This window comes from Haliotis rufescens, unplaced genomic scaffold, assembly GCF_023055435.1.
Source record: "Haliotis rufescens isolate VD_foot unplaced genomic scaffold, xgHalRufe1.0.p SCAF_17, whole genome shotgun sequence".
Taxonomy (NCBI): Eukaryota; Metazoa; Mollusca; class Gastropoda; order Lepetellida; family Haliotidae; genus Haliotis; species Haliotis rufescens.
In genome coordinates this window covers 14608799-14625857 of record NW_025963857.1, presented here as the reverse complement: position 1 = coordinate 14625857, position 17059 = coordinate 14608799, and the positions used below count along the sequence as shown (strand labels likewise).

Sequence of the window (17059 nt, the reverse complement as noted above, 5' to 3'; positions counted from 1 at the left end):
GCAATAATGAACAAAAACACAGCTTATGTCTTAAGGTCTTGTGTAATATTTACTATGTACATACATTGTCCTATGAGGTCTAAAGTTCGGACATTCTAAAATAGAATTATTGCCAAAAAAGAATTATTGCCAAAACTACACTTGTTGGAGGTTGTGATGCAGGCCTCATACATTTACCGCTTTGGCTAAACTTACGAGTACGGGTATGGTACTGACAAACCTAGAAATGTAATCGAACAGGGACTCGAACCCACGATCATAGGTTTCTGGCGTGCCCAAGGGACGCAACTCTGTACAGCAACACAACATGATCTGTCAAGATACTTCTACTGCCGGGGAACCCGTGAAGATCCGGGGTAGAATAGGTCTTCAGCAACCCATGCTTGCCGTAAAAGGCGACTATGCTTGTCGTAAGAGGCGACTAACGGGATCGGGTGGTCAGGCTCCCTGACTTGGTTGAAGTTTGTCATCGATCCCAACTGCTCGGATCGATGCTCATGATATCAATCACTGGATAGTCTGGGCCCGACTCGATAATTTACAGACCGCCGTCATATAGCTGGAATATTTCTGAGTGGGGCGTTAAACAACAAACAAACAACAACAGCGTGGGGCGATGCTCATGCTTTCAGTCACTGGTTTGTCTGACCCAAAGTTGATTTTTTTAAAGATCGCCATGATACACCCGGACTATTGGTGACTGACAAACAAGCAAACAATTATAGACTACATTTTTATTCTGCAGACCAGTCATGAACGACGTCGCCTTTGATTCTAACTGCAACGGAATTTACGTAAGTACAATATATAATCCATGTGTCTATGATCCCTAAGCTATCATATTAGATGCATATCTTTCACTTTGACAATTTCTGGATGAACACTATGTTTTAGAGAAAGCATTTTATTACCCTATTACTGTATATTCATGCTAGTATAACTGACTTTGGTCATAAGCCGATTGACATGCATGTCATCTTATCCCAATTGCGTGGATCGATGCCCATGATGTCAATCACTCGATTATTTAAGACCGCCGTCATATAGCTGAACTATTCGGCGTTAAACAACAAATAACCAAACAAACAAACAAACATCTGATTGACTCCTATTTCAGGGATCCGACCCCACGAGTGGCAAGACCTACGAAGAGGTGTTGTGTGGGGGAACGGAACAGCGGGGCGTGGCAGTACTGGGGGACTCCATTAGCGCTCACTTTCACCTCCCGGAGGAGTGGATGGACGCACGGAAACTGTCCTTTGTATGTACACGTGATCATCTTCGCGAGTCGGGAATAGTGCCGTTATACAACGGCTGCCTGTAAATTATGTAACAGAGAAATGACTCGAATCTGTTAATTCCGAAGTAGCATCAAACGAGGTGCTTACTTCGGAGCTCGTTGATTCTACTTCCGGACTGAACAGATTCGAGTGATTTCTCCGACTACACTATGTTATGATTGATATACAATTTCTCTCTTATTTTGCATAATGACCTATAGCTCCGTCCGTTTTACGTGTTAAAAACGATGTTCAGAATGGCAAGTGAATTTCTGGCATCAACTGCATGAGCATTAGCGTGAACACATCATAATGGTTTAATAAGTGAGTGAGTGAGTGAGTGAGTGAGTGAGTGAATAAGACTTTACGACACTTTTGGCAATACTCCCGCAACTTCACCGCGGGGTACTCCACAAATATGCTTCACACAGTGTAAACATGTGGGGAATCAACATAGAATCTTGAAATTTCAAGAAAAAACAAACCAAACCAAATGTCCCTAAAAGGCTTCCGTAGTAAACAGTGTTATGTTGATATCCCCAGGATGTGTTCAAGCACTTACCCTTCATCTTGGAGAACGAGATTGACTGGCCCCAGATGTCCTCGGCCACAGGTAAGACATACAATACTGGGTCCCGTTCCACAAAGCCATCGTAGAGTTACCGCAGTCGTAAGTCTATGTTAAAGTAAAGTAAAGAAACAAGCTCAATCTCCAATGTCTAATATGGCGTTATCATTGTGTGGGTGAGTTAAAATTTAATGTGGCATCGGCATTTTTTCAGCCATATAGCGAGGACAAGTTGACATATTTGGGCATAACACTATTATCTACAACTGTTTAAAACACGGGCTATGAGTCACCAGCAACCAGAGCTAGGCAACCTCGCTTCAAGCACGATACCCCATCAGGATTTACGTCATCACTTTAGACACTGGTGGTTGTGCACACTACCAGCCAATATTAAAAAAATACTACTCAGCAATGATTTGGGTTTAAAATAATGGTTTATTAGATTGTATTTCAGTGAAAAAAATGTATACAGAATATCAAATTTGGGAATGTTAGCATCATCCTATTGTTTTTGTCTTAGTTTTTATTATTACATCTGGGACAAGAGTGACCCAGTCAGCTAAGGCGCCGTAATTCACTGTGCAGAGTTGCGTCCCTTGGGGGACGAGAGACACCTATTATCGTGGGTTCGAATCCCACCTCGTCTCTTTTATTTATAGGTATGTCCGCACCATACCTGGTCTCGCGGTTTTACGACAGTAATAAACTTCTGAAACCTGCATCACTTCGGGCTTTCCTCCCACATTAAGCTGACACACCGTGATATAATTGAAATACTGTTCGAAGCGGCGTTAAACCCAACTCACTCATTATCATATTAACCATCTGTATCTCACTGTTGTATCGTTATTCAAGGTCATGGTAACAACAGTTGGCCGGAAGTAATCCAAGGACCAATCGACTCGCTGTATCTGAGACTTGCAGCCAGGAACCGATGTAACCATAGAGATTACCAAAATATCGCCGTCAATGGTAGGTCCTGACTTTAATTATGCACGACTTTTAGTATAAAATCCAGTTCCAACAGGTTGCGGATTTTACGAACCCTTCTTCAAGTTGAATAATTAAGGGACACAACTCGTAGTAGCTTCTGTGTTCTGAACTTTAGTAGAGGAATTTGCCAAATGACACCGCGTGTATGAAACGGAAAACTGCGATTGGGGATGAATGAAAACTGACGTTTAAGCTTTTGTTGTTGAAAACAAATCACCAAATGATTAGTTACCTGCTTATTTACGTTAACATGGCCATTAGAGATCTCGCTATGCCGCCAACCATTAACAAAGAACACCCATTCAAGACATCAGATTTGGAAACAAACACAGGAATCTTATTTGTAGTTGTCTATTAGGAAGGAATATAAAAAAGATCAGCCTAAGACATGTCGAAAGAGCGAATTCATTTGCATTTAATCCGCATTAGCGTTATAATGAGGTTTTAATGAAATCCAGCTGTATGAGACACATACAACAAAAAAAGAGAGACAAATACAAAGTTGTACACGTAGCAACTATCCTACTGAGCAAAAGAAAGTATACATCGACTTGGACAGCTTATAAAAAGAAAACGAGAAAGTATACACATTTAATTCGAAATATATTTTGAAGTTCAATCACTTATGGTACAACAAGCCAAAAGACAATTTCATGGCTCTTGGGAACTGGGGTACCCACATCTGGGGTCATAACTGTCACTTTTCACAAACAAAAAACAAATGACCAAAGTCTGATAACAACGCTTCTGAACGCTTCCATGGCACCTTGGTAATGGCATCAGTATCTTGAGTGGCCTCCCCGGGCGTCCAGACAGACACGACACCCCATGGATACCCCGTCAATTCACCCGCATCCGACCATCAGGATGGAAGAAGTTGAACCTGCTCTCGTCGCTGAACAGCACCCTTGGCCAATCACGTCGCATAGTTCGATACCACCGACGTCTATTTGGCTGACGTTGACGGGTCAAGGCTATTGTGCTACGGGGCCTCTCGGCCCGATTTCTTGCAGCACGTAATCGTCTTGACAGTGTGTTCTCGCTGATGCGGCGTCCCAGTACCGCCAACGCCGACGACGTCACCAGTAGGGAGCGGTTACGCAGATGGAACGTGTGCAGATGGCGATCCTCCTGTTGGGTGGCCACGCGCGATCTACCACTTCCCATCTTCTCGCGGCAAGGGTGCTAACTTGCTTCACACAAAATGGCGACGCCCAGTCAAGACGATCTGATCGATAATCACAATCTGTATTGTAATAAAACGGGTGTTACTTCGCGAAATGCATCAAAGAACGTGAGCACATGGATTAAAAACATGAAACAATTTTGAGAATATCTGTTGTCGCAGATTTGGCGGTACACATGCTTTGCAAATCCTGCAATCGGCCGAACCGGATGTCGATCTTGTTACGCGATTTTGATTGGACTATCCATAGACGCGATAGTCTAGCCAAAATATAACTCCATAATTCAAGTCTAGTTCGGCCAGGGTGAAAACAGTCAGTTAACTCATTTGCCTTGGTAAGATGACTACTTCGTGACCTGTCCCTTGTATACCCAGCTGGTGGTGTCGCACAAATAGCCTAGCAATGGTCAGGCCGCTGCGCCCAAGCGCTCTAGCAACATGCGGTCTGTTCTGCCAATAACGTTGCATTTCTTCTCACGTGCTTTTTTGAGCTGTAATGTATTGGGATCCAACCGCTTGGTTTCTTTACCTCTATATGCATCTCGTGCTATCATAAAAAAACGTGTTTTATACATCATTTCTGACCGTCAGAAGATTTTAGGCGATCGTTTTCAACTTGAATTCGGGTTCCTTTAGCCAAAGTATTAAAACCTATCTTACAATGTATACTAGACCAGATAATCCAGTGATCGATATTGTGAGGAACGACCCACGCTGTTGGGGTACAATAACACCCAACCAACAGAGTCACCGAGTCTGACCAGAGGGTGTTGCCATGAAAAAACTTTTTAAAATATGTTGCACCAGCTGCATACGTCTAATCTTTTGATATGTTGTAGAATAAACATTACGGATCCGAAAATAATTTTCGTTTCTTTGGCAAATTGGTCTAGGTTGGGTCATTTTTAGTGGTAGATTGACTGGACTAGTTTGGCAGTTATTAAGATCAATATCTTTTAACATAAAAAACTACCATCCATGTGGTCGCCCCTTACGATTTCTGGAGGCCTATTCTAACTTGGGATCATTACGGGAAATGACACGGAATTTCACACATATATGGCTGATTGAGTGTGTGCGTGCGTGCGTGCGTGCGTGCGTGCATGCGTGCGTGCGAGATTTACATTAAAGCTTCACCAGGGCTACCTGTAAATAATCCTCTTTGGCCTCCTCCTACAGCAACCATGGGGTACTGGGGATCAATTCTTCCGCGGAATCCGCACTCCTGATCTTGCTTAACAAATGGGGTATGCTACAATGGCGAACCACCAGTCATACAAGACATGCAGGTTACATTTAAATTTGTATTACAATTGTATGAGGAATATCTATGTTTTTTCTGACAATCATTTTCTTGTATCAAAATTTCTTCAGATTTCTGTTTTCATATTTAACCTTGGCATTGGCATTTAAGATTGATATATAATGGAAACATGAAGGCTCTCTAGAAATGTTTTTTTTCATTGGTGTAGTGTTTAACTAGAAATCGTTTTAACGATTGAAGGAATATAATTTGTTATGAAATATCCTGTCTTGTCATATATGACCACATCTTCCCGAGGCAAGTGAGTCAACTGACTATAAAAGTCCATTTTCCACCCTTGTCGAACTAGGCTGGTATTATGGAGTTACATTTTGGCTGGACTAACGAGTCTATGCATAGTCCAATCAAAATCGCGCACCGAAATCGAAATCCGGTTCGTAAAGTGTCATGCATAGTTCGGTCGACTTCAGGATTTGAAAAGCCTGTGCACCGCTAACTCGTTGTCAACAGATATTTTCTATATCTTTTCATGTTTTTAATCAAGGTGCTCACGTGATTTGATGCACTTCGCGATATAAGACTCGTTTGATCACAATATAGATCTTGATTATCGATCAGATCGTCTTGACTGGGCGCCACCGTTTTGTTTGAAGCAAATGCTAGTGATACGAGAGGTTGAATCTGATTGGTCCATAGGAGAGGCATAGAAAGGACATTACTCGTAATAGCCACTGGTGGCGCTACGATCGAGCCAAGGAATTCCAGTCTTGTTCGGCAAGGGTGGAAACTGGACTTTTAAAGTCAGTTAGCTCTCTTGCCTCGGGAAGATGATATGACCATGTCACTTGTAAATAGTCGGTTGACCATATTGTGTATCATGTATCATTAAAAAATAGGACCTATCAATGCCAGAAACAGAAGTACAACAATACTTCAATTCCAGCTTTTGATATTGAAATTCACCTTATTATAACCTTGACAAATTTGCTTTTGTTTCAAATTAGAAGTGTTGTTTGACTGAACAAACATTCAGATTGATTCAATTTTTTTCACAGTTTTCACTCTTTTCAGAGGGTGTTGCAATTGCCATGGAAACACTTTTTAAAATATGTTGCACCAGCTGCATACGTCTAATCTTTTGATATGGTGTAGAATACACATTACGGATCCGAAAATAATTGCTTTCGTTTCTTTTGCAATTTGGTCTAGGTTGGGTCATTTTTAGTGGTAGATTGACTGAACTAGTTGGGCAGTTATCAAGATCGACATCTTTTAACATAATAAATAAGTCTGTAAAAAAACTACTCATGGTGTTTACTTTAATCATTGTTTACTTTAAAATGATGTTATTTCCTGAGTGTCTTGTCTGTTCCCTAAGTCCAGCAATGTAAATGTCCTTCACAATGTACAAACGGAAGGGGCGATAACCCTTGGACTTGTCATGCCCCCACATCAAATCTTTCATTTATTTGTTTTTCTTTATTTTACCTGGCAAACATATACTTTATTAAGTAGTTTGTGCTTTAATTTTGATAATATCTGATATATGATTCTTTACATGCTTGTATTGTTTTCATCTTTTGAATTTTCCCCTTATGGACGGGCGATAAATGCCTTTGAGTGACCACTGGCTACCACAAAAAACTATTTCTCTTTTCACTTCATTTTCAGGAGCCAGATCTGGTAAGATGATCGACATTGAAAAAAGGTAACAGTTTTAAAGATGTGTCATGTATTTCCAGGTGCCGACTCTGAGGGCATGCTCAGTATTCAGAAAAGGTGAATGTAAACACCACATGACATACTACTAACTTCTACTACAACTACCTACCACCACCACCACTACTACTACTACTACTACTACTACTACTACTACTACTACAACTACTACTACAACTACTACCACCACCACTACTACTACTGCTACTACTACTACTGCTACTACTACTACTACTACTACTACTACCACTACTACTACTACTACTACTGCTACTACTACTACTACTACTGCTACTACTACTGTTACTACTACTACTGCTACTACTACTACTACTACCACTACCACTACTACTACTACTACTACTACTGCTGCTACTTCTACTACTACTACTACTACCACCACCACTACTACTACTACTACTACTGTTACTACTACTACTGCTACTACTACTACTACTACCACTACTACTACTACTACTACTACTACTGCTACTACTACTACTACTACTGCTGCTACTACTAACTACAACTGCTAAATATATGTTGTTCAATACTGACTGAATATATTACATATATTCGTATGAAAAATATATAATACATAATAATAGTATTTTATCGACGTTTAAGAGGACTGAATTTGACTGAATTGTTCATAAACGAACAAATGTATTTCTGCATTTAAAAAATGTACGTTGTGTAAGATGTATTGGAGAAATGTAGGTTTCAGCCACAAAATCGGATAATTCATTGTTTTGTCAAACCTTGGAGCAACTTTCCTTCCCTTCTTCCCTACCCCATACAGCACACAAAGTGTGTGTTTACCTGGCATTACAGGGGGCACGGATGGCCCAGTCGTCTAAGGCGCCGCGATTCGCTGTGCAGAGTTGCGTCCTCTGGGCACGCCAGAAACCTATGATTGTGGGTTCGAATCCCGGTTCGCCCCAATTATGTTTCTAGGTTTGTCAGCTCCATACCCATGCTCGTGGGTTTCACCGAAGTGGTAAACGTCTTAGACCTGCATCACTTCGGGCTTTCCTCCCACATTAAGCTGACACATCGTGATATAACTGGAATAATGTTAAAAGCGGCGTAAAACCATATTCACTCACTCACTCACCTGGCATTACAATAATGTACGTCGTATATTTGCAGCCTGTCACGGAATCCTGTGAAGGACCAGCCTCTACTGACTCTGTACGCCCTTGTGGGAAACGATGTGTGCAACGGGTACGTCTCAATGACTTTTTAGATACGTATATATTAATAAATTTGCAATAGGTGTTGTGTGTAAGGTTTAAGCTGAAATTTCTAGCTGGGAATTATATACCTCACAAACTGACGATTTTAGTCTCAGGGTGCGCTGATTGTCCTCGTCAATGGTTCTGTCATGGTGCAATGATCAAAGCTTGGAATTTTCTCTACGAGGTTACGGAAAAGGGCACGTATGGGATCGTTGCAATGTCAGCCTTTAAGCAACACGCACAATTTAAGATCTATTAGCGGCCTTGTATTGTCCGACGAAAAGATGATGATGATGGTGATGATGATAATGATGATGATGATGGTGTCATGATAATAATGATGATGATGATGACGATGCCTCAATGACTTTTTAGATAGGTACATATTAATAAATTTGCAATAGGTGTCAGTAACGTAAGTGATGGGTATGTACCGATGACGAATACAATTCTTTTTCTCTGTTTTCAATCCAGTCACGAGGACACATTCGCCGACATGACAACACCGGCGGAGATGCGTAACCACACCATGACGACGCTTGCATACCTCGTGAGTCTGTTATTAACAAATGGATGAACCAGTAGTTTTGACATCCTTCATTACCTCGAGTATCATGCCTCCATTTTATTATACTAAAAACATTGTACCCATCTGTTACAATGGCTTCGCACTGAGTCTGGCTCGAATGACTCGAAGCTAAAAATAGCCGTCCAATCAAATAGCGTGCGATAGAAAGTATGTGGGAAGTTGCTGATAAGAGGGACCCGACGGTGACGTCACTTCCAACCAAGTTACAGTGACAAATGGGGTATCTATCATAACAGAAGCGAAGCGAGAATACAATGGATGCAAGACGAAGGTTTAAGCTGAAGTTTCTAGCTGGGGATTATATACCTCACAAATTGACGATTTTAGTCGCAGGGTTCGAACCCCAGACTCGCATAGATTATGATTTGGTTTGTCAGTACCATACCTGATCTCGCGTGGTTCCTCAAAGCTGTAAACGTCTAAGATTTTGGTTGTTTAGATAATTAAATATATATTATAATATTATTTTTTTCATATATTGTTGGGGCGGTGGATTATCCTCTTGGTTGTAACGTTCACTTGTCACGCCCAATGCCCGAGTTTGATTTCAAACGTTGGTAGAATGTTTGGAGTCATTTCTTCATGGAGACCGCCATATTAGTACTGGCATATCTCATACCACTATTCACTCACATAGAACATACACAGTGAGTTAGCTTTCAACGCCAGTTTGAACAGTATTCCAGTTACATAAAGGCGTGTCAGCTTAATGTAGGATGAAAGCCCGAAGTGATGCAGGTCTCGGACGTTTGTCACTTTGGCGAAATCCACGAGCACGGGTATGGTGCCGACAAACTTAGAAACATAATAGGCGCGAACCGGGATTCACACCCACGATCATAGGTTTCTGGTGTGCCCAAAGGGACGCAACTCTGTACTGCACATTTGGGCGTCGCCTGGACCACCCGTGCCCCCAGATCATATACACTCTTACTTTAAATATTTTATTATAAACTGTTCATCTTTAACCGCAGGACAAAGTTTTACCAATGCACAGCCACGTGCTCCTGATCGGCCTGGCTGACGCCCGCATCCTCTACAACAGCCTCCACGACCGCATACACCCTCTGGGACGTTATCGCAACGACTTCACCTACTCCATGTTGTACGACTTCCTCAACTGCCTTGACGTGAGTGCACTTTGTGAGATTGTTTAGTCAACAGACACGTTCATCATGATGAATAACGTTAAAAGCCTCGTCTGGCGCTTAACGACGTGTGTCACTTCCCCTACAGTAGCTGATGCAACCGACCTCGTTTGTGTATCTCATCTACTGTAGAACTCCTACATAGAGTGAACATGATGATCCTAGGCGCTGCTTGTCCTCGTCAATGGTTCTGTCATGGTGCAATGCTCAAAGCTTGGAATTTTCCCCACCGGGTTTCAGAAAAGGGCATGTTTGGGGTGGTCGCAATGTCAGCCTTTAAGCAACACGCACAATTTAAGATCTATTAACGGCCTTGTGATGTCCGACGAGCAGATGATGATGATGACGATGATGGTGATGATGATAATGATGATGATGGTGTCATGATAATAATAATGATGATGATGATGATAGTGTCATTATGATGATGATGACGATGATGGTGATGATGATAATGATGATGATGGTGTCATGATAATAATAATGATGATGATGATGATGATGGTGTCATTATGATGACGATGACGATGACGACGACGACGATGTTGATAATTTATGAATCCTTCCTATGCAATATTTCCTGCTTTTACTGGGCGGAGGGATGCCTAGTATCGCGTCGTGCCGACGGTCCAGATTTGATTCCCCACTTGGGTACAATGTGTAAAGTCCATTCTGGTGTTCCCCGCTGTGATATTGCTGGAAAAGCTCACTCTCACCTGTTTTGACTCAGAAGAGATTCAATTGGTAACGATTCAATATCACTGTTCAAAGTTCGCGTTATTAAACGGTTAAACTATCTTTGTTAGGACTTTGAGTCATACGTATTTCATGGGTGACATTACAAAGCGGTTCCCGTGCAGGATTAGGTCCTCCGCCTTGTTATAGCTGCAATATTGCTAAAAGCAGCGTAAAACACAATTCATTCACACACCTCTATGCATGGCTGAAAGTAGGTTGCGAAATTGTTTACCGACGCTGATGTGTGACTATCAAAGATCAACAGATCAAATTTAATGGTAAGAAATAGAAAACCTGTTTTTTTTCCGAATTGTTTCGCATGTCAATAACATTGAATTTCTGCGACTTATAAGGAATCAAATTGATCCTTTGCAATATGATCGTTAATGGCCATATTTTAAATAAAATTCCTCATGGTAGAATTATATACCCATGACTGAGAGCGACGTCCATTTACCGGAAGTAATTCAATGGCATCGCTAATGATATGTATGTGGGAACGAATTGATATATGTTATCAGAATATGACACAAGGCATTATTTGCTCCATGCGCCCGGGGGATCTTGCCTGGCTATATGTGATTTATTCGTCTGTTGTAATGCTTTTAGCGCAGAAGCAAAATACCCATTAACCAAAACGTGTATTAATAATTCACATTATAAACAACATAAATCACCATAAACTAAATCCGGAACGTCACGTCTTTGGGGAGGCACGTGCAGCACAGTGGTCCACTCGTTATGCAGAGTTGCGTCCCTTAGTCGTGTGAGGATCTACTTACCGTAGGTTTGAGTCCCAGATCAGCCCCGAGCATGACACAGACTGTCATCACAATACACTTGACTTACGCATAGTCTCTAAAAATATAGAATGTTGACCGAAACAAACAACTCCATGGAAATTGAAAGGGAGCCCCAGTGAGAACCTGTGGACAATCTAGACTTGCTTCACTTAGGGTATAGAATTACATTAAGGGCTGGAGGAAGGGGACATACTATGGTTTAGTGACTGTGAGATAAACTACACAATACCCGTGCTCACAGGTTTTGCTGTGGACTATGTTCTGTTATGACCTTATGTATATTTGTTTGTGTTGTAGTTAACTTGTTAACAAACAAACAAAGAAACAAACAAACAAACACTTTTATTGCAAATTGTGTGAGTTGAGGGTAGCGCAGGACATGCTTACCCTTTTCGCGCACACCTTGTGTCATCACTGATTTTCGGGTATCCATTCATATAATTTTCACCACTATTTGCCTTTAACACCCATACATTTGTAACTAAACGCCATACACTAGGCGAATGTCCACAGCGCTACATAAAAGAGGGCAAAACTCCACTGATACAAGGCCATAGATACAAGACAAATAAATGTGGCAGATTTTATAAAAGAGGCTGAACAGGAATGTCTTGAGACGGGACAGGAAAATTGTTATAGTTTCTGCTTCTTTCACATGTGATGGGAGATGGTTCCACAGAGCTGGAGCACTGAAGGCAAATGACCTCTGCCCAGATCTTGTCAGTTTTGTCTCAGGTATACCAAGGAGATGTCTGTCAGCAGAACGGAGGGATCTAGATGGTTGATATACCTGGATAAGGTCGGATAAGTAGGATGGTGCTGACTTGTTCATATATACTGTCAATCTCATTAAAATCGGATCTTAGTTCTTGCTGCCGCTAAGCAAAGATCTGAGGACACCCCATTACGGGTCACGTCAGACCGACCTTTTGCGAACTCTGTCCGACCAATGGAATTACTGGCAAGAAGTCGACATTAGCCAATCAGAAGGCAGCTTTCTCGTGCTTTACGGCACTAATTTCAAATTGGCGACTACGCTTCGAAACATATTTTGACAAATTCTCGCTTAAAAATTGAAACCTGACCAAAAGAACATTCTCGAATGGCTAACATATGGCCTAGATTGCATGGATTCAGTCGTTAAGCCCGTAACTATCGTTCGGAATACCCCGTTTTAAAGTTTTCGAGGATGCATGATGAGAAATCACATTCCGACTGTGACTTTCATGATCCGGTCGGATGAAAGGTCGTTCTGACGTGACCCTTAATAGGATGTCCTCAGATCTTTGTTTACCGGTAGCGAGAATTAAGATCTGATTTTATTGAGATTGAATATACTGTAAAAGTGGAATTGTAATCTTATTTTGATTTGATACTATATTGCAGGTATCGCCATGTCGGGGCTGGCTACAGACGAATGAGACTATCAGGAATATGACTGCCGTGGTGCGTAATCTGCTTGTAGTGAACTTAGTTTATATTCATCTACTTCAAAATACTAAAATTATACAACTTAATATATCCTATGAACTTGCTCTGAATTTTGGATTAAAAATGTGATTAGAAATTATTTTAGTTATTTACGTTTATTGATACAATCAACAGTATAGCACGGCTATTTATATTGTTGCCATGTCGTCAATGCCGTGACACCGGCAGATTCTATAACCGCACTACTGTATACAAACATTTACTGTAAACCACTATACTGCGTATAGTAAATAGCAATATCGAAAAGGGGCATATACTGTTATCTGTATGCGTCATACCGAAGACGTTAAAAGATGGTATATGTTACCCTGCCTGGCGCACGCTATTAAGGCGAAAAGACAGACATACAGACGTGCATGCACATTGCTATATAAGTACATAACTATTGTCACCTCACCTATAGGCTTGTGAGTCTTCTCGTTTAGCGTGCCGCCGAGCTGAGCAACGTCCTGAAGGACATCGCCACCACCGAGAAGTCCGCCTTCTCCTCATTCAACGTCACGTACATGGACTGCCCCTTTGAGCAAGGTAGGTGTGGTGGGGTGGGGTCAGGTGGGGTGGGGTTAGGAATGTGTGCGGTGTGTGGTGTGCGGTGTGCGGTGTGCAGTGTGCGGTGTGTGCTTTGTGCTGTGTGGTGGGGGTATTGTATTTTTGTAGGCACTGAAAATCCAGTTTTTTCAAAATGTACACAGTTGGATATTAAATTTCACTTTTAACATTTATAATGTACGAGGGGCGTTCAATAAGTTTTGCAACTTCCATATAAGACCAAGTCGCAGAATATCTTTTGCACTTTAACTTTTCAATATAATCTTCATTCACCTCAATACACTTATTCCATTTGTCTTTTACGCTTTTAATACCACTTTTATAGAATTACGCAGATTGGCCCTCTAACCACGCCTCTGTGGCAGCCTTTATGTCCCCCTCATCCTGGAAGCGTCTTCCACGTGCGGGGAGATTTCATTTGCCGGAACAGGAAATAGTCACTGGGGGCTAAGTCTGGGCTGTAGGGTGGGTGATTTAACTGTTCGAATCCACATTCACATATGGCAGCCACATGCGATCATGGATTTCTTTTGCTTTGCATCCCTCCATGATAAGGAACTTTATTACAGCGCGTTGTTCATGTTTGAGAGAATCCATGATTGTGACCACCCTTAGGTGAATGAAGCCATCACGTCTAACTTATTGTTGTGTCTGGAACTTGTTATGACACGTGTCAATCTGATGTTATGACTAGTGTCACACCTGCCACAAGTTGACATTGTTTGTGTGAACACAAATGCCCAAGTTGCAAAACTTATTGAACGCCCTTCGTAATTTAAAATTTTATTTTATTTTACTTTATAAACTATAAATAACTTAAATATCTTTAACTGTACCGTATATGTGCACAGAAGAATGGTATTTACTTGCTGTCGAGTATTAACCCCTGGGAGACGCTCCTATGCTTTAGGGGGGCACGGGTGGCCCAGTCGTCTAAGGTCCCACCATTCGCTGTGCAGAGTTGCGTCCCTTAGGCACGCCAGAAACCTATGATTGTGGGTTCGAATCCCGGTTCGCCCCAATTATGTTTCTAGGTTTGTCAGCACCATACCCGTGCTCGTGGGTTTCACCGAAGTGGTAAACGTCTGAGACCTGCATCACTTCGGGCTTTCCTCCCACATTAAGCTGACACGCCGCGATATAACTGGAATACTGTTAAAATCGGCGTTAAACCCAACTCACTCACTCACTCCTATGCTTTAGCCTCCCGAAACATAACAACAGATGCTTAACTTGTTTTGAACAATTTTGACAAGCTGATAACTGACAGCTGCATGAGTGTTTGTTCAGTAGAAGTACTAAACCACACTGCTAACCTGCTGCTGAATTAATCTAAATCTTGTCTATCATATCAATTCACATTCTTAGTCTGACTGCACACATATACACTGCCGGGCAAAAGTAAATATACCCCAAGGCTGATGGTGGCTAAAATTGAAAGAAACAAGAAATGGTTATTCGACGGTGATGCATTTGATACGGGAATCACAGCTGTGTTTTGGACCTTCATTTTATCGTTTTTCGGCGACCATTTTCAGCCCAGTACCGTTTTGATAACGTTTGTAAATTAATGGTCAAATCCAATTTTTAAGTGTGTACTTCCTTTTGCCCGACAGTTTACATGGAACAAATTTGTTGTGACCTTGACATTCCTTACATTTTGAGTCAAACGAATATGCCATTCAACATGTATGAAAGAAATTCATATAATCCCATGAACTCTTTGAATAATACATAGTAGTTGACTCTAGCAATCGTTGAGCGGTATAAACCACCTTTCTTTTCTAGCTTGCTGAATGACATAGGGTCACATTTATTGCCTTAATACCATACAGTGCATCTCTTATACTAAAACCTCTTTTCTTAATGATTGATTTTCAGCCCTTTATTCTAAAATATTTCCATGGTTAAAATAAAAAAAAGAAGACATTTTTAAAAATGAAGATAATGTCTTAGAAGAATAAAAGATAAAATTGATATATGGGAAGTGCAATAAAAAAATAATTTTATCTCTATTAAAGATTTTGCAATCGCATAGATACATTAAGTTCATGTACTGTGACCTCCCTGTCTTTTAGGTGCCTTTTCTTGTACAGAGCTCCAGATAAGCTTTTGGTGTTGTGGGTATTTTACCCATGCATTTTAAAATCATTTGGTATCAGTAATTCTATCTGGGTATTCAAATTTCTATTACCCACTAGTTTTTACACACGTGGGTATTTAAGTTAAATATTTAAAAACACTATTCATCTCGTCCCTGCAAACTGGTGTCGTGTGGGTTCGAGAGCTTTATAGGTCTAAAAAATACCACGATACTTCCACAAGAAAGTGTGATGGCAAATGATCAAGATGTAACTGTCATCGTGGAGTTTGGCAAGGTTGACGGAATGTCCGTTTATAATTTTAAAATAAATTGCTGATTTGCTAATCGAATACGCAGGGTTACTTCGCAATATTTTGATGATACGCACACATTTTATTTTTGTAGCGAATCTGTAATGTTCGTTGCGTATTTGATACGCTTGGATTTTATTTTACTGCGTATTTCTGCATTTATGATGCGTATTTAACGCAGATGCGCAGCTTATCTGGAGCCCTGCTTGTATCTCTAATAAACTAAACTTCGGGGCAAAAGAAAGTATACTCCCATATTTCATGGAGGCTAAAATGAAACAAACATTTTTTAATTTTTTTTTATTCGATATGGATGTATTTGATAAGGGGATCATAGCTGTAATTTGGACCTCAAAGTTTCGGTGTCTCGGCTGTTTTCATTCTCGTAACGTTTTTATAACGTTTGAATGTTGGTAAAATCTTGGTGTATGCTTTCTTTTGCCCCGGTTTACCGCAACTGCATGTTGACTCCGCATACGGATCCATGGTAACGGTACTTTTTCGCGAAACGCCACGCACATTAATATCGCATGTTGAGTGTCGTCTTGCAAGCATACTAATTTACCACGATAGGAATTTCACTGGAACAAGAAAGATTTCGGATTCTTGACATTTGACAGCTAAATCTAATTGTAAGTGCACCAATGCTTTCTCTTATGTTCGATGCATGTCATCGTATGCCATTGTGTGGATCGATGCTCATGATGTCAATCACTGGATTGTCTGGTCCAGACTCGATGATTTTCAGACCGCCGTCAAATTGCTGAAATATTGCTGAGTTCGGCGTTAAACAACAAATAATATAGGAATTTCACTGGAACAAGAAAGATTTCGGATTCTTGACATTTGACAGCTAAATCTAATTGTTAGGACACCAATGCTTTCTCTTTCAATCATAAAAAAATAAAGTGTTAAAACGAAATTTGCAGAGAGTCCATTTACTATTCAGTTAAAAAGTAAGGCTTATTGATCTGGCTTAGTTTCGACATTGTACTATGTTAATGGTACTGACATACAACTGATGTTACAAAGTGGCTGGACCCGTGAAGATCCGGAGTTAAAATAGGTCTTCAGCAGCCCATGCTTGCCGTAA

The 17059-nt window shown here is 40.9% G+C and overlaps 1 protein-coding gene across 3 annotated transcripts in view; it reads left to right on the top strand.

The window, feature by feature from the left end:
* LOC124140897 (acyloxyacyl hydrolase-like) overlaps window positions 1-17059 on the top strand; it is a 40536-nt gene that overhangs the window by 11170 nt on the left and 12307 nt on the right. For 2 of the 3 annotated variants that reach the window (XM_048397621.1, XM_048397622.1), the window contains exons 8-17: window positions 746-794; window positions 1118-1261; window positions 1824-1893; window positions 2707-2823; window positions 6966-7002; window positions 8166-8240; window positions 8729-8804; window positions 9818-9973; window positions 12919-12978; window positions 13449-13551. In XM_048397621.1, coding sequence (XP_048253578.1) covers window positions 746-794; window positions 1118-1261; window positions 1824-1893; window positions 2707-2823; window positions 6966-7002; window positions 8166-8240; window positions 8729-8804; window positions 9818-9973; window positions 12919-12978; window positions 13449-13551 — 887 coding nt within the window. Of the gene's footprint in view, window positions 1-745; window positions 795-1117; window positions 1262-1823; window positions 1894-2706; window positions 2824-6965; window positions 7003-7036; window positions 7074-8165; window positions 8241-8728; window positions 8805-9817; window positions 9974-12918; window positions 12979-13448; window positions 13552-17059 lie in introns of all 3 variants that reach the window. The other variant, XM_048397623.1, reaches the window with a different exon arrangement.